Below are 21,225 nucleotides of genomic sequence, written 5' to 3'. Positions count from 1 at the left end.
ACTAACCAGCAGAGGATGCTGTTGCAAAATTATTTCCAATAGCGTCTAGAAAAAGGGCTTCCTAATCCTTTGTGTAAACCCACATGAACCAAATTCCGCTGACAAGGGTGGTGGTGTTTCTGATGGCACAGAGTTTTACCCATGAAAGAAGTGATTGGCTGCTTTGAACATGTGTTTGTTTAAATATTCACATATCGCTGTATCACGGTGGTTTACAACAAGATAAAAACCTAAAAACAAACAAGAAAGTCTTAAAAAGTTAAAGCCCAGTTTAAAATAAAAAGAACTTAAAAACAAACATCACTAGGCCATTGCAGGGATGTACACTTAATTGCCTGGCAGAACAGAGAAGCTTTTAGCAGCCGTTTAAATGTTGGCACAGAAGGCGCCTGCTGAATCTCTTGTTAGCAGGGTATTTCACATGGCTGGGCAGATAACTCTAAAGGCTGGATTTCTCATTGTCAAACAAGCCTCACCAAGGGCAGGTGGTGATAAATAGAAGCAACCTGCCCCAGTTCTCTCTCAGCCCTATCCCTACTACCAATCCTAGTCCTTTGCATCTCCGTATCTTTTAAATTACAGCTCCTCTCAGTCCCTTGAAAATAGGGCTCTCCTCTTAGACCTTGCCAACACCTCTGTGACCTTAAGAGCTAAACTGCTCTTAAGAAAGGTACTGTTTTTCCACCACCACTGTTTAAAATGCAGGCTTCTCCTGTTGCTGATTCTGCTTTTGGAAGACTAGCAGAAGGTGCATAAGAGAGTGATGTGGAGGAAACTGGAATGAAGAGGTGAGGAGCAGCAAAGTGTAGTTGGCTGGGTTACCAGTGGGAACGCAACTTTTACTGGGACAGAAGTCATATTGAAAGTCCCATGATAAAAAAAAAAGTTTACTTCTGAAAGAAAAGAAGTAGGAATTGCAGGGCTGGGAAGAATGATGTTTTTCATGCTTAGCGCCTAAAAGCCCTTCCCCAATGTCATGTGGAATACAACAAAGGTTAAATTAGTCAATTCATTGTGGCCTAACAGTGGCTGCTGATTGCTAGGACTCTTGCAAAAGAATTTGAACTACAGTATTTTTCACACCATAAGACACACCTAGTTTTTAGAGGAGGAAAACAGGGGGGGGGAATATTCTCAATCAAATGTTGTGCTAAACTATTTAATAAGCTACTGGTATATCAGAGTGAGAGTGAGAGGGACAGGAGCTGTATGTTTCTTTAGCGTGCGCGCTCAAGGAGCGACGAGCGGGGAGGCAGCACACCCCTGGACAAACCCGACACGGGAACCCCAGAAGCCTCCTCTCGTGTAAGTGGCTCCTTTCCCGCTTTGCTGCTTTAAAGCGAGCTGAGCCGGGGAGGAAGGAGGGAAGGAGAGCCTGTCCCTCCTTCCCTCCTCCGCGGCTTGCTTTAAAGCAGCAAAGCTGGACAGGAGCCGCTTACACGGGTGTAAGCAAACCGGGAAGGAAGGGGAGCCATGGATGATCCGCTCGCGACTGCAGCGGGATCCCACCGCCGTCCATAGGCATTCACTCCATAAGACGCACAGACATTTCCCCTTACTTTTTAGGAGGAAAAAAGTGTGTCTTATGGAGCGAGAAATAAAGTATTTTGGACTTGATCTGATCCAGGAAAGGCACTTTGCTTGTTTTCAGAATTCCCTGTCATGGATAGCTAAGCTCTACAGTTAAGAGATCTTGAATAATATACTCTTGCTTTGGAAATTTTAAAATATATCAGTAGGCCATAGTGATTCCAGGAAATCCAAGATGGTAGACTATACAAGACAGGTTGGCCTACCCCTAATGCTGGGTTGGTACCACTCAGGATAAAAGTGCTATGTGGCCTTTTGAATGGGTGCATCTGGATAAGTCCTCATTAGTTTTGCAGATTTCCAAAGTAGTAGCTCCCAGGCAGAGAAGAATGTACGCATGAATAGTTTGTAATTTTATCAGGACAGGTTATTTGTTGTTTACTGTTGTAATACTTGTTTTCTCAAAATTTTATCTTCTGTACCATGAAAAGAAATAAAAACAGTATTAAACTTTTAACGATTAAGATACCCCTTCCCCAGTACAAAAGAGGCAGTAATAGATGTAACGTAGAAACCTGATTTACTTTGTTGCAAACAAATAGACAATAAATATATATTGTACAATATATAGTAAAAATACAGCATAATACGAGTGCCACTAAGAAAAAAAATAACCTACTTTTAAGACTTATAAATGCTTATTTTGTAATATATACATTGCAGAAATAAGCCACAATAAATACATCAAATTACATGTCATTCATCATAAATACTGAAAATATAAATACAAGATACAGTTAAAATAAAAGATTACAGCATAAGGTCCAGGTTAAGTTTTGTCAAATGTTTTTTGTTGCCTACATTACCCTTTTGGTATTTGTGAAGTTGCAACTTATAAAGCAAAATTAAATCAACACATGGAGGGAATAATGCCAATTATGGGTTTTGAGTTTTACATTAACATTCTATTCTCTTGCCATAAACGTCTTGGAAGAATGCCTGAGGAACAGAAAACTGGGAGCAAGTGACCTGGTCAGAGCAGGGGCCCACAGTAGCTGAGCCAAAGCTACCTTGCATAACACTAACCACCAGTGAGAGGCTTTGGGTGGTGGTGTGTAGCTTCTGTCTACAATGGCTAAGTTGAGAGACCCATCCATGGTGATTAAAAACCACCCTCATAAAAAGATAATCATGTGTATCTACCCTCAAATGTGTTAAGTTAAAGCAGCATTACGGTTATTTACAATTTTCAAGCAGCTATGAGAATCTACTTCTACATCTTAAAGCACGAGTTTTGATTTTTTGTTTTTCCTGAATTGGAGATACCATTGGACCCATGGCTGTATACACTATTTACTTTAATTCTTGAGAACATTCCAGATCAGAGTTACAGATGAACTTTGTGTTTTTCTTTCCATATATCAGTGGCAATTGAGAAAGAAAAAAGAAGGGGCAGTAGATAGGGTAAGTCATACAGAGCTAATAATTGTCCAAAGCAAAGAGATTCCTCATTGGGTGAGTTTTCTTACATAAGGTATACACAGTGTGAATCAGTATAAGCTGCATCACTCTAATAAAGTGCTGGGTCACACCTGTCCACACAATGCTTTCCTTTTTGAAAACCTTAATAGCAAAGCAGGTAAATGAAAGAAAGGAAGAGCAGTTCAGTTTCATTATGGTGAGTTCCAGGCTGTTGGGAGAGGAAGGGATTTTTCTTTACTATTTATGTCTTATCAAATTTCTAGTACCTAAGATACTTTGCATGTGTTATTTTTTACCAACTCCACCCCAAGTCTTTTTCCAAACGAAACACCTGTAACTTAGTCCACTGAATGAAGAATTACTGAATGAATGAATTACTTTGCATGGATGAGGTGAATGTGGTAGCCATCTGAATCAATAGATATGAAATAGTAAAAGCTTTAAATTCATGCTCCTATATTAATATTTCTTTTGGCTGTAAACAAATGAGTTTCAGGTCACCTAGGTACCTACCCTCAGAGGAAAAAAGTGAAAACACCCCATTAAATCTACATAAAGGTTTTGGGGGGCAGTGAGGAAAGGTTATTTTCACCATGCATCGCAAATAAAATTTCCTAAAGGGAATTTTGATGGACTGCCACTCCAACCCTACAGTTTTCTTAACAGACAGCTCAAGGAATAGCTTGCACTGCCGTAGATGAGGCATGGTCCTTTGCAGGTGGGTAAGTAGACCACATTGGTTCTGTTCCCCTTTCCATATCCCCTCCCTCCTTTTTCAGTTATTACTAATGGTATTGTCTTCCATAGCAACTTACAAGAGTTGGGGCTGGAGCCTATGCTTATTCCTAAAAGACTTAACAGGTTGAGGCATGCTAGTCCTTTACACTAGCAGCAGGGGACACAGTGTTGCTCAGGTGTTGGCAGGTGATCCTAAGAGCTGCAGCATATCTATTTTGGAACTACGTATATTCCTTACAATGAAACTAAGCTTTCGGTCTTGCAGGGAAGCCCTCCTGCTTGCTAATGTAGTATTTGGCACCTTACTCCCTCCTCCTTGGTATTACATTCTCTAGCAAATAGGGATATGTATAAACATAATCTTCGAGAGTTGCATTATCTATTTTGATCAGGACATGCATCTATATGAGCAGAAAGCACTTGACTGTGCTTGATTTGTGCATCTCCCATTCCCACTAGGATTCATCTACTTGTGTCAAACAAGATTAATTCAGTTTAGGTTAGTTGCAAACTTGTGTGTTGTGTTCCATATTATCCCACATCCTTGTAGTCATGTTTTAAACATGGTTCAATTTTCCTGTGGAAATTAATGGGGAGGGGGAGAAAGGGAAATAATTGAGGACAAAAATAAATTTATCTAGCACATTGGGAATTTCCTGAAAATTTTAAGAGCATTCCCTTATAATGTAAACTGAGTCATCTTGATCCAGTAAGAGCATCCTGTCCCTTTCACACTGGGTCCCATTCCCAGAAGGATGCTACGTGAAGAAAAATGGGATCCAGCATGGTTGTTCCATCTCACGTTTCATCCATCTGTGCATGGGGCTTAATGTAGAAAAGCCTTGTATTCTATGGCATGATTGTTTCCTTGCAATCATTTCAGTAGAGGCTGTTTCTCCATGTGCTCTATCTGGTGTCTGGGGTAAAAAAAAATAAAACCTTTTGGTGACTTTGGGATGCACTGGATTACTGTAACTGAGAACGGCAGGCAGACTGGAAGACTTCAGGAAAGAACACTCCTGGCTGTATTAGAAAAAAATTAAAAATCCTGCAGCCAAATCAATCTGCTCTGCCCATCTTTAAAGATCAATAACACAACATGCAAGTGAGACTTAATTGGCCAGGAAAGTGCTCCCAGTTGTTTTCCTTCTGGCCTGCTAAAATTAATGTGCGGGGTGATTTGTTATTAGACAGAAATAGGTACTGTACGACAATGTCTGTTTCCAATGGGAATGCTGTGTTCCAACTTGCTGACTGGTACCTAAAACTAATGTGCATCAATGCATGTAAACTCAGCAAGATCATCTTCATTATCTGTATGGCCTAGAGAGCCATCACGAAAACTAAAGCAGAACATGCAAAACTTGTACAAAACACATTCACTGTTATTTGTCATTTAGTCACAACAAGCCATTTGGCACATAAGGCTCACAGATATCAAACCAAGGGCTAACAATACAGGAAGTACAGCACTTGTGTGAGCCACGGGAGTTCATTCCACCATCTCCCATGCATTGTGCTCCATATGGCAAAAAGAAATTGGATTTTGGGGGGTGGGTGGAGATTCGAACAAATCTGTGGTGCTGTAGAATGTGAGAGAGCTTCACATGGGAAGGAAGTTTGACTCCTTGCTAACATCCAAGTGACTCTGGGCCTTGCTGTGTGGCAGACGTTGATCCGGCTGCTTGAATTATGCAGGTTGGTAAAATAGTGAATAAAACGATTAAAGAAGCTTGATGCTTCATACAACTATGGCATTTGCCCCCTTGGAGCATGAGCTGATTGACAGAAGGGCCGTGTCACCCTCCCCAGGAGCAAGTGCTTAAAGGCAAACATTTACAGCCAATTTAGAAAGGCTGATTTAAGACAGTACCCTTAAGGCTACAGCAGGGAGCAAAATGTGTGCATGGCTGCAGAGGGTATTTCTACATGATAGGTATAATCTTGATCGAAACTGGATATGGATATCAATTTTAAATGTTACTTAAACTTAAAATACTGTAGCAGTAAGTTCAGCTGATTCTTTTCATCACAGTGTTTGTCCAGTAAGGGTTTGTGTTCACCCGGCGCACAAAGGTGCTTCCTCAAGTCCCTTTTTAAAAGAACTGAATTATCCAAACGGAACAGGAAGTGATTTATTTTTTAGATAGGCGGTGCTCAAGGCTTTAAATTTAAAATTGCCCCTGTAGATGAAAGGATTATGTGTGGATGGCCTTATTAAATTGCCCTTTCCCAAAAAGTAGAGTTTTATATTATCTGTGGATATGGTAAAACTCTTGACTTGGCTGTTAAGTGGGAAAGACAGATGTTGGACTTTTGTAGTCCTAGGTTACACTCATAGGCATTGTTCTCACTATTGAATAAGAAATCTTAAAAACAATCTTTTCTATTAGCAGCCACCTGATTAGGGATTTCTGTGGTGTGCACACAGTGCTCTGCTGCCTGCAAGGATCCCCAGTTCACTTCAGCGGAGTTCACGTCTCCAGACTCCCATTTCTTTGCATACACACACCCGCTTCCTCCATAGATGTAAATGGAGAAGGCAGAGTCCACAGTAGCCTTGACTGGAGCATAAATAGCAGAAAACAAAGAGGAGTGCAAAGGCTTGAGTCCTTTAACTGAACACCAGCAACTCCGGACATATTCCTGTTGATTTCAACCTCCTTTTGGATCAGGCCTTTAAAATATTGCTACAGTACCATAGGTGAAATGTTAAGTCACATTGGAGTGAATGGCTCAATGCCCCTAGAACCCTGTCTGTCTTCTATTTACAATGCAGTTGCTTTCTCAACACAGACTCCTCTTACCAGTGACTTACTCATATATTCAGAAATTGGCTAGAGAAAACATGGATCATCCCCCCCTAATTTTTGCCTATATGACTTAAAAGTAAAATAAAATTAAAAAATTAAAAAACCTACCATCTAGCATATCTTGAAGACTTTCCGTAGCCTCCACAAGTAAGGGGAGGCCCTAAAGTGCATTAGTTAGCTGTATATTTGCAGGGCAACAAAGAGCCAGAGTTTTCATCCTGAAAGTGAACATGAGGCACACAATGCACCGAAAGGTAGTTGCAACTAAATTCTACTGAAAGAATTGAAGATGAGGTCCCGTTGATTTCACTGGTTCATCGGGCTAGTTTTCTATTAACCATAGCAATCCAGATGGCCTGTTAATTTGAGCATTCATCCTGATTTGTTTGCGGGGAGATTAGAAAGCATTGGCTTTTTAAATAAACATTCATTCTGATACGCTTGTGCAGAGGTTAGATAACAGTGTTATCCCACACTTTCCTTACTGCAAAAAGGGCTGATGTTTGGAGGGCGGGTTGTTGCATGAAACCTGTCAACAATTACGACTGTGCACCCTGGTGTGTGATTGAATCCCACCCCAAAACAGTGGCAATCTGACATGTTCATGCGGCCACTGTAGGTAATGGGGAGTCTGTGTGCATGGGGCTAATGGAGAGCAAGGGTGGTGTTGTGTAGTGGTTAGAGTGGGCAACTCCCAACTCAGTCACAAAATCGACTAGGTGCCTGTCTTTAAAATACCTTCCAGGATTACTGAGAGAATAAAATGGGTAAGGGGAGAACCATGTGCTCCAACCTGTAAACCTAAAAAATGTAAGAAATTAAAGTCTCTCTGGGGGTTTATTTTTGGGTGGGGGGTGGGGTGTCACTGGGGGTCCCGTCCCTATGGTACATACTACTAAGGAAGCAGTGGTTGTACTACTATGATAATATATGTTACATCATAGGTCCAATGGCAAAAAAACACACCTGTGCCTCTGGGCAGGGGAGCGCAGGAAGATATGAAGAGCAGCTAGATTCTGCATGTATTTAATAGTGTTCATTTCCTTACATAGCTTTTGAGTAGAAAACTGAGCAACAAATGAAATGCCCAAAGGAAAATAAACGCATGAACCAGTCACAACTAACTTTTGGTGACTTGTGCCCAGCTTCCTTTATTTTCAAGGGATGTTGGTGCCAGTTAAAACCAAAAACCAGAGGATTGTCCTATATTTCACCTTCCTAGCAATTATAGGTGCCTATGAGTGCAGTTCAGAAGGTGGAGCTTGTGCACACCCTTCATTCATTTTATAGAGATGGGGCAGGAACGCCCCACCCGTGTTGCTGAAACGAGTGAATCATGCCTAGCAGTGGTACTTCCTGGACTGCCCCCTAGCTTACAAGTATGACTGGAGGCTAGGGCACTTCAAAGAACATAATTCGATGTCAGCTTCAGATGTGGTCACAAAATATTCATATAATTTTCCTTATGAAATTTGAAGTGGCTGTGCTGTGCTGCTCAAATGTTCAGCTCCAAAGAACATGCTGTTCATTTTTTATCAAGACATGAGTACTAAGCTACAATAAATAAAATATACATTACCAAACAATTCAGGGGCGGTTTTTTTGTACAGTAATCACATCTACATTTAAAAAGTCACCATCTCTTCAAATATGTGTGACAATTTTGTACTCTAAACATGACGTTTCCAAAGTAAAATTTTCATTATCTTGTACTGGTCTGATAATACAAAGGGAAGCTTTGAGTCTCGATAGGCCAGCTTCACGTAGTTTAACAGGTAGGCGACTATTTATTATTTAATCTAGGTATTTTCTATCAAAAGACCATTTGATTCCGCCCCCCCCCCCCCGCTTTTAAATTTTAACTTTTTACATGAACTGCTTTTGTGCAATGGCCTAAACCAGAAGAAATATTCAAAACACTAACCACAGTCTTGTCCCCTTACCTCTATTGCTAAGAGGGGGGAGAGATTGGTTCCAGGGAATTAAAACAGAGTGCAGTTAAATATAGGGATTCCGTCCTAAAATAATTTAAACAGGTACCGTTTCCATGACAGGCGATTTGATACACTCTTCATGCAGTCTGCTCTTTTCTGAGAGGCTGAGCGAATTCTCAGCGGGATGCTCTGGGAGGTGAGTGCCGCCATTCAAAGCAGAAACAAATCCATCTTGAGAAGGACTTTTCAAGTATGAGGGAAAGTCCACTTGGGAGTGTCTTGGCCTATGCTCAGCGTATAGGCTACTACACGGAACAGTGCCGTCGCTCTCCGAAGACGAGCAGCAAACTATGACGGACGGGTTTGAAGGAGGATAAAGCGAGCCGCTATAACTTTCCTCTGATTGCCGTGTGTAGTCCACAAACTGTTCTGAAGCTGGATTATAAGGCACCAGAGAAAGATTACCATTCTTAACTGTATCCCTTTCAGAGTAAGCCTCACGCATCTGGCTAGGAGTGCCAGGGCTGTGGTTCTCTATTTGGTAATAAAGCGCTGAGGAGTTGCCATAGTAGGAGGAAGCCTTGGAGTGACTCTCGTGCATGGCGGTGCTGTCGGAGTAGCAGAGGACCGAAGGAAGAGCTTGCACCATGTCGCCATGAGCACCCAAGCCTTCCACAAAGTCATCCACCTTTTCCTCGTCGTCATCCTCATCGTCATCTTCTTCCTCTTCCTCATCTTCATCTGTTTCACTGGGTGCTAAACTCTGGGTGCTGGAATCTGTAACCCCGCTACAAAAGCTGCTAGCGTCTTCCTCCTCCTCTTCCTCCTCCTCCTCTCCTGGGCAGTCCAAGTCATCGGCCGATTGCAAGTGCATCACGCCGGCCCGAGATTCTGCTTCAATCTCAAAGTTATCCGGAACGGAATATTCTAGCGGGTGGGCTGCGGGGCCCATAGAGCTGCTGTGAGCGCTTATCTCGCCGTGGCAACCGTTCAGCGCAGAGACTTGCTGCTCTCTGCTCTTCTCCAATTCAAGTTTCATTATAGTGTGCAAAAAGTGAGTCCGAACGCGGATGGGGTTAAATTCAATTCTACCTGCCGTATTGCTACATCCTTCTTTAGTGCAACCACATGGGAAAGACATACGATCCACCTTTAGGAAAGAGACCATGGATTAACTAAGGGTCTGGGAAGGAGGAACTCTATAGTGCAGAACCTTGCCAAGCTAGAAATTGGCAGTAAAAGCCAGGAGCTATATTCAGGAAAGCTGCCTCAGATATATGGTCAAAGGGGTGATACGGAAAAATAAATGATTTACATTAATTTTAAAATGCCCAGTCCAGAATATTGCATCTTGCGGAAATAAATCCAGAGCAGGGGGACATTGGAAAGGAAGAATCTCAAAATTGGTTGCTCCATAAAAGACACCAAAGGTAAAGGGGACCCCTGACCATTAGGGTCCAGTCATGACTAACTTTGGGATTGCGGCGCTCATCTTGCTTTATTGGCCGAGGGAGCCGGCATACAGCTTCTGTGTCATGTGGCCAGCATGACTAAGCCACTTCTGGCAAACCAGAGCAGCGCATGGAAACGCCGTTTACCTTCCCGCCGGAGCGGTACCTATTTATCTACTTGCACTTTGAGGTGCTTTCAAACTGCTAGGTTGGCAGGAGCAGGGACTGAGCAATGGGAGCTCACCCCGTCATGGGGATTCGAACTGCCAACCTTCTGATCGGCAAGTCCTAGGCTCTGTGGTTTATCCCACAGCGCCACCCGCATCCCTTAAAGGACACCAAGGGCAACGTAAATGTAAAACTGCTGATTGCTTGCTAATAGGAAAACTATCAAGATTTGTCCGTGGGGTTTCATACTCTTTTCTAGAGCATGAGTCCCCCGTCCCCACTCTGCTGGACCCAAATGATCTCAACTGTTATGTTACCATAGCTGTCAACCATGGTTACGCTTAACCAGGCTTAGGACTCATTATCAGAAGCCATGACTTATGAGAACCTTATTTACGCTGCTCCCCTGTAGCAAATGGATAGGTGGGTGCTGCCACTCACCTGGCCTCCCAACAGCGTAGTTGCTGTTGCATACTGAGATAGGCATTATAAGGAGACTCCTAGAATTTCCTACCACTGGGGGAAGTATGAAAAATACATTAGGAATGGTGGGGGCAGGATGCCACTGGGTTTTTAAAAAAACAAATACCTGTAATTATACTTTGGCTTCTTCTCGTTCCCCCCGGCCCCTTTAAGACTGTACCTGAGTTCAGTTCTCACCTGGCATTTTATGCCTGCAAGGCTGCAGGTACACGTTTCTGGGTCACAAAAGACTCGACAGTCACAGCCGCAGTCCTCCCTTGACAGGCGAATGGCTCGCAGCTCGTGTTTTTCTTCTACGTCAATCTTCTTGACCCCGGAGGCTCTCAGGAGTGCCCTTCGCTTTTTTGTTGGCAGAGGCTGTAGAAAGAAGTACTCGTCTACTTCTGTGTTATCTAGATCTATATCGTCATCGGAAATGTCGTCCAGTGTCAAAGTGTTTGCTTCCTCAGACTCCACGGTGCCGTTCTTAGTCATCTGCAACACAGAGCCATGAAAGAGCGTGTGGGGGAATTCATTGAGAAGAAGAGCCATTCTCAGCTTGAAAACAGTTAACAAGGGCAACAAACCCTGTTTATATCATGAAAGGCTATATGAACATGGCTTTCAACCAGTGCTTTTTTCGGGGGGGGGGGGACACATACCCCTAAACATGTTATGAATCTAAGTTTGGCCTCATTGAGGGGCAGTATTTCAATATGAGTAGGAAAATGAGAGTATGCCTAAACATTTTTTTTGGGGGGGGGGGAGCACTGCTTTCAACTAAGGAGCTCCTGGCATGGAAGTGGGCTGGCTTGTTCCAGTACTGCTTACTGTTATGTATGGCACTGCCCTATATAGTGTGAGGCCATTCATCCTTCTACCCCAGTATTATCTATCTGAACTGGCAGCAGCTTTTAGCATCCCTAACTCCTAGTACCAGCCACTTTTCTTAGGTGAGGCTACAGACAATCCATGATGGAAAGCATCAAATTTGTCATGCAAAATAGGGAAAAGAAAGGCACATGGGAGTATTGGCAACAATTTAAGTGGCAGGGCACTTCACTTTTGAAGGAATGGGTTTCTGTGCAGTCAGTTTAAAACTGACTCAACCCCCCCCCCTTTTCTTGTTTCTCCAAGAGAGCACTCTAAAATGCATAAAACTTGAGCTGTTGAGCAAATGCATAATAAGCACACAGCTGTATAAACAAACTCTCTCCTTTATCAGTCATGGCAAGGATGACCCTGACTGTACCAGCAGAACAGAGAAGACATGTCTGTGCCTTATCTTATGTCCTGACCACAAAAGATGCACAAAAGTCCGGGAACAACGCCAGAGCGTGTTCTCAGAGATGATGACCTCTTCCTCCAAGATAAGAGTAGGAAGAGGAAGATCCTTTTATGGTCAGAAGTACAGGAAGGAATACCCTTTTATGGTTAAGAATACCAGAGCAAGAACATATGTGATGTCAACCTGCGTACATAGGCTGACGTGGTTGGATTCCTGGGGAAGGAGGGAGAGGGTGCCTGGAGGATATATATACTGCATGTAATCTCTGACTTCTTTGGACCTGCTGTGGACTCACCACACAAGTGCCTTCTACTATCCGGAGAGCAGAATAAACTCTTTCTTTGAACCAACCTCGGTGTCATTTGACTTCCTTCCTCCTGTCCCGGAGCAACGCAGACCCAATCAGTGAACTCCAATAAGGCTACACTTTCAGAAACCTTCCATTCTAATGGAACTGATCCTCAACCTAATGTTAATCTCCAGCTTTGCTACTGCAGTAGTAGCCATCTTATTTTGCCTTATCTATGACATACTGCAAAGGTCCTGTGAGACCTGAATTGTGCCACGAATGAAGAAATCAGTGATGTGGGGCAGAAAATGTTCCTGCTTCACGAGTTCCTTTGTAGCAAGGAATGGATGCCAATTGCAAATATGATGTTAGGGAAGCTTAGCAGGTTCAAAGCTTTGTTTACGGAATACAAGCAAAATAAGCATGTTAAATTGGATATGTCTGGTGGTAAAGGTCCTTAATTCCCCAACCCTTCACAGGCCAATTTTGACAATCGCCTTTCAATCCAAGAGCATCGATGTAACCACCGGTAGCTGGTCGGCAGGTACAACTGATTGGCGCTGGGAGTGTGCCTGCAATGGAGCATGCTCAGTTTTGCACCCCTGGGAACGGAGCTTTCGTCCTTCATTTGAGAAAGTGGCTTGAATGCAAACTGCTTTGGAACTGAGCAAATAAGCCCTCCAAGCTGCGCTAGGGAGTTCTCCCACCAGGAACTGTCTAGTGCGGACAAGCCCAGTGTGGCTTCCTGTCAGTGTGATAGGGACCCCCACTTGCAAATAAACTTTAGGCTGCCGATTGTCCCTTTGAGGCCACGTTCGCAGCTGCCCCACACCTGCCATTGTGTGCGACATTGGTTGTGGGACAGGTGGGCATGCTTTGTGGGCAACAACGTTGGAGGCCAAATTGACAGGCATAATTTTGCCTGTGACTGGAGGCTCCCTACAGCTGCTCTACAGCAACAGAAATTTTTCCTATGCAAATTTAAACTAATCTGCATAGGAACCCCTCCCCCAAAAAATATTAAGACTGCATATTAATACACCTTCTGCTACATATTTGTATTCAGCCCTACATAGCCTGAGACCTCAGAGATAGTAGGCAAAACAACACCATCTGCACACAGGAGTACTCTTGAGAACCCCAAGGTTTGCAGAAATTCTACTAATCTTTAGAAAAAGAAAACCACTAAGTAGGAAGGGAACCCTGAGAAAGAACCCAATGAAGACAGAGCATGCTCAGTGGGCATGGAATGCTGACTGACTGTTGATGAGAGGTGGAGATGGAATGTCCATAACAGGAGCACTTCATACTGCAAACGTTTATTGCAGGTCCCACATGTAACTGCATGCTCTGCCATAGCTTCTTTGATTCTACAGAGCCACAGACTAAACAGAATAACTAAGCTGTGCAACAGCATCTACTTCTACTGTACAGCTCGCCCTGAGACTCTTGAAACGTGTAAAAATATTTTTGACACAAAATGAACCAATGTGCTGCTCTCTTTCCAAGTGGCCAGCAGGAGGAGCTCTCAAACAACCTGCAGCTGACCAGGGACTGTGCACTTATGTGCTTTAAAAATCAACAATAGGCCTTTCCTGTTTCAAATGTGGTTTTAAATAATGAGTGGGGTGGGCAAATGTTGCTGGACTCCATCACCCTTAGCAGTTCACCATTCTGGCTGGGACTGATGCTGCTTGGAGCCCAGTGACATTTGGAGGGCTCCAGGTTCTCCACCAAAATACATTTTGTACTTTTACTCATTTGTTTGTTTTAAGCAGAACCTGTTTTTCTCCATCTTCACTAGAACGAAGGTTTTTAAGTTGTTATTTTCATCTGTGCTAATTATTTCCTTTTGTATTTTTTAAATTTTGTATAGTGTCGGTTTTGCTTTTGCTTTTGAAGCTGCCTAGAGCATTAATGGGAAGCCATGTACATATCACCACTGCCACCATCATCTTGTAAAGCGTGTTCTCCTTCATGGAGAGCACGTGTTGCGGTGGGGGCCGCCAGGACACTCCAAAGTTGGGGGCGGGCTAACTGATTGTTGGCCACTGATGCGATTGGGGCTTCCCTTGTTGTTGGGAAGAAGTTAATGTTGCCATTTATTGATTGACAGCCAGAAATACTAAAACTCCTTGCACGAGTCCCTCCCTCCCTAGAATAGGGTTGTTCACTTGCTATGCCTGTCATGGGGTCGTCTGCTTTGGAGCGGGGGCCTGGTAGGAATTTTGTCCATCTGGCTGATTGGCTGGGGCCATTTGGTTTTTGCCTACTGCGTAGCAAATCGTCACAACTTGTAAGGTTGCGGTTAGGCATTGGTTTATGGTTTGGTTGGTTGAGGGGCATGGACTGGCTGTGCCTGCCCCTCTAATGCTGCTGCTGCAAGGGATTCTGTTAAAGGAATGGGGGCTAACTATTGCTTGTCCACTCTGTCAAGGGGGCTCGGGCCATAGCAATGAGCTCCTGGTTGCATTTGGGGTGAGGGCAGGTTCCCTGCTCCGCGTAACCCCCAAGTGTATTCCCCCATTCTGACTTTCGCATCGTGCAGAATGTCAGTCTGTCCCCCATGGTGGGGGCAGATAGTCGCAACCAATGCCTAAGCAACCACTCACAAATTTGTATTTTAATAAAGTTGTGGCCAAAATTATTGCCAAAAATCTTAAACAAAAAATTCTGTGTGATGTGTGAGTTATTGGGGTGGACCTGGGGACCTCGACACGCAACAACCCATTTCTCGTCTGCTTTGTTCCTAACACTGCCAGCACGATCCCAAAACATGTGGGATGTGATCTGCTTTGCCCACTCCCCTTCACAAGGACAGAGTTGAGGGACGAATTTGCAGTAAGTTTGGACTCTGATCTGGATGTGATCTGCTTTCAAATCAGCCAAACTGAGTGCTTTAAATACTGCTGCAACCACCTGCTCAATCTGGAGTGCCTCTGTGGTGCTTAAGCAGACGATGCGAGTCCACTATGGCCCACCGGCCATGTATGGTGACTTGTCTTCATGTGTGTGTATTTGCCAGTAGCCTGGGACCATAAAAAATAAGAGATTGTTCAAGTCCCAGACAAACAATATGAGACACAAAATTTTGCAGAGACAGTCAGTAGCATCATCTCTCTGAACGCCAGGTGTGTCCAGTACCTGTAAGCTCTGACTGGGCATGAGAAGGAACACATAAACAGATTGGTGCAGGACATGCTTCAGTCAGAGTCTCCTGCAAGTAGATACCATACAGAACACATATAAAATGGGTTCCAATATTTTATCCGGCAGCCTCATTCCACATTACCCAGATTCCTAACACAAAGCAGCGCTTTCTTAAAATAACCAGCCAAAATCTCTTGTGCAGAACAATCCGCACTAAGCAACTTGGCTAACCATATTACAATTTTGATCAAAGTGAGAACTTTGATGGGGGGAAATGAATTGCCATCGTATCTGCATAGCAGGAAGGAAGCTGTCGCCTTAAAGAGCTCAGGTGGAAGCCTATTACAAATCTGATGAGTTAATGTGGGAAACAGGGAAGATGCCAGCTTCCTTGGGGCAATTGACGTGCAGCCATGTTAGATGCGGAGACGCAATCTTGCCAAGGATGTAAGTGCGGCAATTCCTCCGTTTCCTGCTTCTTGCCCACACGGTAGAGAGGCAATGCAGTTCGCTAGCCTTGTCCTTACCTTGAGCTTTAAAGAATTCAGTTTCTCCTCCCTGAGATGCTCTCTCAACATCTCTCGATGAAGCCTCTCTTGCTCCATCGCAAATTCCCCCAGTGTGTACTGGCGCACACTGTTGTGACGTGTGGACATGCCCAGGGTGCTTCCTCCCTGGCTGGGGACGCTCGTGAACCCTTGCCTCCTTGTGAAGTAGTACACGGTAACGCAGTTAAAATGAACATTCTTCGTCCTCTTCCGCTTCTCTCTTTTCAGAATCGATGATGCTGCAAAGAAAGAAGGTGACCAGCTTAGAATGAAAACCGTTCTCACCATTTCACAAATTCTCAGCAGTGGGTTCCCCAGGCCAGCTGGTGCTGAGCACCTCTGCCTGGGGGAATCAGGGATGAGGAAGGAGTGCTGGTGGTGGGAGCTGGCATGAGTGCAAGTTGTGTGTGCCTCCACACACACAACCGATTTCCCATGTGGGGAGAGGGAATTATTCCAATTCTCGGCCTTCCTCGCTCTGTGCAGTTAATTGGGTGGAGAAGCTGGCCTGTTGCCAGTTTCCTTCTCTCTCCCTCCCATATCAGCATACATGCTTAATTCGGCATTCAACTTATTTTCATTCATTTTCATTATTGTTATTAGCATATAGTGCTACTGCCACATTTAGTCAATTCATTAGTTTTGTTAACGGATCAAAGACATTCTGAAAGGCTAACAAACAACCCCTTCCCCCCAATCAATGGGGAAGTAGATTTATAGCCATCTTAAGTTATTTTTAGCAATCCTTAATACAAAACTGACATTTTCAAAAAGGCTTTCATTCTGTGTGAAAACAGGAACTGCCTGTTCAAAGACAATACCTGATGTTGAATTCACACATCACAACAAAAGAATATCAGAGGTTGCTTGGTTTTGGTTTGTTTTTGAACTGCTTTCTCATGTGCCTATTTAGGCAGGGTTAATGGATTACTCAGCTAAAATTCTTAGGACTCCTTGGTCATTTAATCAGGTGGTAGTCAATGTTGCTGTTAAAAGTTTTGCTGCAGTGCAGTTCCATCAATGTTCATTGCACTTTCCAGAGCAACTTTAATTTGTTTCCAATCTCAATTTCCTATCTTAACTGTGGAACAATGCGAAGACAACAAAGGTGTTGCAAAAGACATTCAAAGGTGTTCCAGTAAAAGCAGGCACTGCTTCTCTTACGAGACAAACCTAACTGATTATTTTTATATAAAGCAGAATAGAGGCCTAGAACCACTAACTATATAGCCAGCCATCTCAGAGGTAACAACAACATGGAGGTTCTTCTTCCCATACTGTCTCTAGGAACCAGGTGCCGGGAGTTAGGACAGGAAGACTTAAATATCCTGGGAGTGGACCTTAGGAAAGCCTATTTCCTCCTGGGGGACCTGCTCTCCAAACCTGTCTGCCATTGACCAATTTAACAGGAGCCAGATTTCCAAGCTGGCAAAGGGAGCCAACGCTTGCCCACTGGAAGTGAAAACCCTGTCAGTCCTGGTTTCTGTCAGGTCCCAGTGAAAGGAGGCATTCCCAACCTGCCGCACCCATTAGGGCAAGTGGAGTTACTTATTTTACACATCTGTAAGTTGCATTTCCATTAAAAATATAAGAAGACAGAATACAACAGGTAAAAGAAAAATCAACAAAGATATCCATAAAACATAAGAAGCTAGACAGTCTTAAGGGACTTTGACCCCAAGTTGTTTAAGACATTATGAATTAACAGAAGTCCCTTGAACATGGCAGCTCTCTTAGTGGTGGGGTAACATATTGCCAGTAATCTGGTCCTGTGAGCAGTCTGCACAACTGTGGACCAGATAAAAGGGTAATCCCCACATAAAGCACAGCTATTAAGCCTTCAGGCAGTGCCAATGCATGGGCCGCTGTGGTCAGGCTGTCACCGTTCAGGAAAGGTTGCAGCTGGCAAACCACCTGAACCTGGTAAAAGTCACTCCAGAGCACAGAGGTCAACTGGGACTCTAGTGACAAAGATGCATCAAGGAATACCCCAAAAATGAACACCTGCTCCTCCTTCAAAGAGAGTGCCATCCCATCCAGAACAGGCAGCTAATCTATCTCCTGGACATGGAAACCTCCAACCCACAAGGCCTCCCTCTTTATAAAGGTAAAGGGACCCCTGACCATTAGGTCCAGTCATGACCGACTCTGGGGTTGCAGCGCTCATCTCACTTTATTGGCTGAGGGAGCCGGTGTACAGCTTCCGGGTCATCTGACCCGCATGACTAAGCCGCTTCTGGCAAACCAGAGCAGTGCATGGAAACGCCGTTTACCTTCTTGCCGGAGCAGTACCTATTTATCTACTTGCACTTTGACATGCTTTCGAACTGCTAGGTTGGCAGGAGCAGGGACCGAACAAGGGAGCTCACCCCATCGCAGGGATTTGAACCGACAACCTTCTGATCGGCAAGTCCTAGGCTCTGTGGTTTAACCCACAGCGTCCCTATCTTTATTTAGGTACCCAACATAAAACAAACAAACACAGGACTTTCTTAAACCTCAAGTAACTTGGATTGGCTAATTAAGGTTTAAGCAATGGAAACATTATTACCTGCCTAGTGAGTATCTAGCCCCATGTTTTCACAAACCGATTACTCTCTCATGGCATATCTTGTGCATGAGAAATTAATGCCAGAGGCCTGCCACACAGTGATGCTATTTAAGTAGCATGAATGCACGATGTGTGTTTGTCTTGTTTCATTCATTCCTTCATCTCTCCCATGTGCTGCACAAAAAGGTAGACTTGTCGTCATGTAGTTGTTACATCAGAAATAAATCAACCTGTCAGGAGCATAGTTTTCCTACACTCATCACACAGGCTGTGTAAACACCAGACCTTTTAAAGGGCATTCAAAGCACATACCCACACCCCAAGAATTCTGGGAACTGCAGTTTGTTAAGGGTGCGAAGAGTTGTAGGTTTGTGGAGGACAAATTACAGTTCCCAGGATTCTTGGATGTGTGCTTTGAATGTTTTTTAAAGGTCTGGTGTTTATCCCTTTCTCATGCATTCGAACATACTTTCTAGGCAATGCATACTGATTTTGAAAAGAGTGCCTTAAATAAAACAAAACAGCTCCTTAAATGCGTTATCCCTGCTGTGCAGCTGGTCCAGACAGAGATACCTCATGCTGGAATTCTGAATGCTTTTGTTTCCCCTCAAAGAAGCAGGCCGTTGTTAGCCTGCAGTGTAGAATATTAACCGCGCACACGCATTAGCTGCTTGACTCCTGAAGATATGACAGGAGCCTGCCTGATTTACTGGGAGACGGCAGTAGGAGACTGGGGGGGGGGGGAAACTAGATGATGAGTTATGGCTGTGCAATTTAGGTGTGACAGTTGCACAGGTATGATGGGAGAACAGTAATGGTCAGAAGGGAGGAACTGAGATGGTCATAAAAGATGCTGACAGCCTTTGTAACATGAGGCCATATATTTAACAGCAATAAGGCACAACAGGACGTGTGAGCTGGTTAAAAACTCTTCTGTCTCAGGCAATTAGAGCCATTTGGCCTTCAGGCCCTTCTTGCTGCCACACATCCACAGGGAGCAATAGCAGGGTTTTTTTAATCTTAGGCGATAGATGGGTTTCAACCCATCATGTTATTGGGGCAGGGGTGAGGTGGGACCTGTGACCAGTCAGTGAGTAAAAGAAAATCACAATATTTTTCTCAAACTGTGTTCAGGGAAGGAACTCTGTGGTTCTTTAAAAGATCATCAGGGACACCTGAGTGAAAAGGTCAATAATGATGGATTTGTGTCCCTGAAGTTGTGAGGCTGAATGGTCTTAGCCAGTTTCCAGCGCAGTTAGCATGTGCACCTCTGAACATGCTGCAGAATTCTCTGCAAGGCTTAAAGCAGGGCTTGGGGATTATGATGTTGCTGATATTTGTCACCATCCACCTGTCTTGGGACACAATGGAAGAGTGCACCCTTGTGGGTGAATTCTAACAACTGGAGAGTTACAGCGCCTGCTGTGGCCGTAAAGACCGACATGGGAGACACATGTTTTGCTGCAGCTGGGGCAGAAGAAGGCATCAGGTTGTGTTGATACACCTGTGCCCTGGCATTTCTTCTCTCTGAGCTACTCCCAGTGGTCATTCCTCCTCTGGTCACTGCTGTGGATATACAACCTGATTGTCTCCAGGCGCTGCAGTCGTCTGCAAGGGATTCCCACATGGCAAGTTTAATGTTACCAGCCTTCAAGACTTGCTTGCGGACATCTTTGTTGGTCTGCCAATGGGCCTGGTGCCTGTAGTTTGCTGGACTACAGTTCCCATTATCCCTGACTATTGGCCATGCTGGCTGGGGCTGATGGGAGTTGGAGCTCAACAGCAGCAAGATAAATGGCTACAGATTCCTTGCTACCGGCTTTAAGGTTCCATGCGAGACAAGTCAGCATGGAAGAGGTTCCCTTCCATCATGCTCTCAACAGATGCTTCCATTCATCTTTGGTGCTTTCTGTGCCACACCGCGAGTCCCTTCATTTCTGGCTCTTCAGTGACCCCATCCATACCAAGGCCATCGCACAACCTAGCCTAAACCTGGTAACAAAAGTGAGCCAGGTATGAAATAATCAATGTAACTTTCTCTTGTGAACGTGAAACTGCCCAACACAATGACAACATGAGATGGAATATTATCTCTAGATACGATTAGTGTAGAAAAACACTGGCCGCCTTCTTTATTACCTTTTAGACCTCTAGCACTGCTAAAGCCCAGGACTTCTGGAAACGGAAACAGAATACCTTTCTACCAAAAACACAATCTTTTTCCTATAGGAAGCAATTATAGATCTGTTTCATTTATACCTCCAGGTGGCCTGTTTTATTAGCTTCATAAATAACTGAGTACACTATCACAGAGGGCCTATATTACTTTACAGCCATTATTTCATTGCTTTTAGTTTTTAATTGCAACCTGGAACATTATTAATACACATTTGCTCCCATTCAGCAAGGGACAGCCATGTGAGGAAGCAGGCATCATCTGAAGGTACAGCTGAGGTGCATGCTTATTGCTACATGTGGCAAATCAACAGCCCAGAAGAAAAACAGGATCAACCCTTTTCCAAGTCACGAAAGCTTCCTGCCTGATTACATGGAAAGCCTGTTTGCCACAGGCGAGTGACCAGGGACAAAACTGTCTTACCAGAATATGGCCATTTGTTTGGATAAGAGCTGAAATTCGCACAGAATGTGTTCCTTGTTAAGTATGAAGAGCCAGGTTTTATCTCCAAATAAAGCATCTCCTATATCATCCCCTGATTTTATATCCTACTCTTGCACAAGGTTCTCCGTGGTCTCCTGTCCAGACTGCTGAGTGGTTTCACACATGATTAACTCCAGTAAGGCGACAGCATCTGGTGTTTCC

At 44.0% G+C, this 21,225-nt stretch overlaps 1 protein-coding gene across 3 annotated transcripts in view; it reads right to left on the bottom strand.

The window, feature by feature from the left end:
• Positions 1-1,976: 1,976 nt before the first annotated feature.
• The window catches only part of CSRNP3 (cysteine and serine rich nuclear protein 3), an 89,590-nt gene continuing 70,341 nt past the window's right edge, over positions 1,977-21,225 (bottom strand). For 2 of the 3 annotated variants that reach the window (XM_081923352.1, XM_081923354.1), the window contains 4 exons: positions 15,833-16,092; positions 10,777-11,073; positions 8,604-9,647; positions 1,977-2,006 (listed from right to left, as the gene is read on the bottom strand). In XM_081923352.1, coding sequence (XP_081779478.1) covers positions 1,992-2,006; positions 8,604-9,647; positions 10,777-11,073; positions 15,833-16,092 — 1,616 coding nt within the window. In that variant the 3' untranslated portion in view covers positions 1,977-1,991. Of the gene's footprint in view, positions 2,007-8,349; positions 9,648-10,776; positions 11,074-15,832; positions 16,093-21,225 lie in introns of those variants that run through there. The other variant, XM_081923353.1, reaches the window with a different exon arrangement.

This window comes from Podarcis melisellensis (assembly GCF_964234715.1).
Source record: "Podarcis melisellensis genome assembly, chromosome: 1".
Taxonomy (NCBI): domain Eukaryota; kingdom Metazoa; phylum Chordata; class Lepidosauria; order Squamata; family Lacertidae; genus Podarcis; species Podarcis melisellensis.
This window is presented reverse-complemented; position numbering and strand designations above follow the sequence as displayed.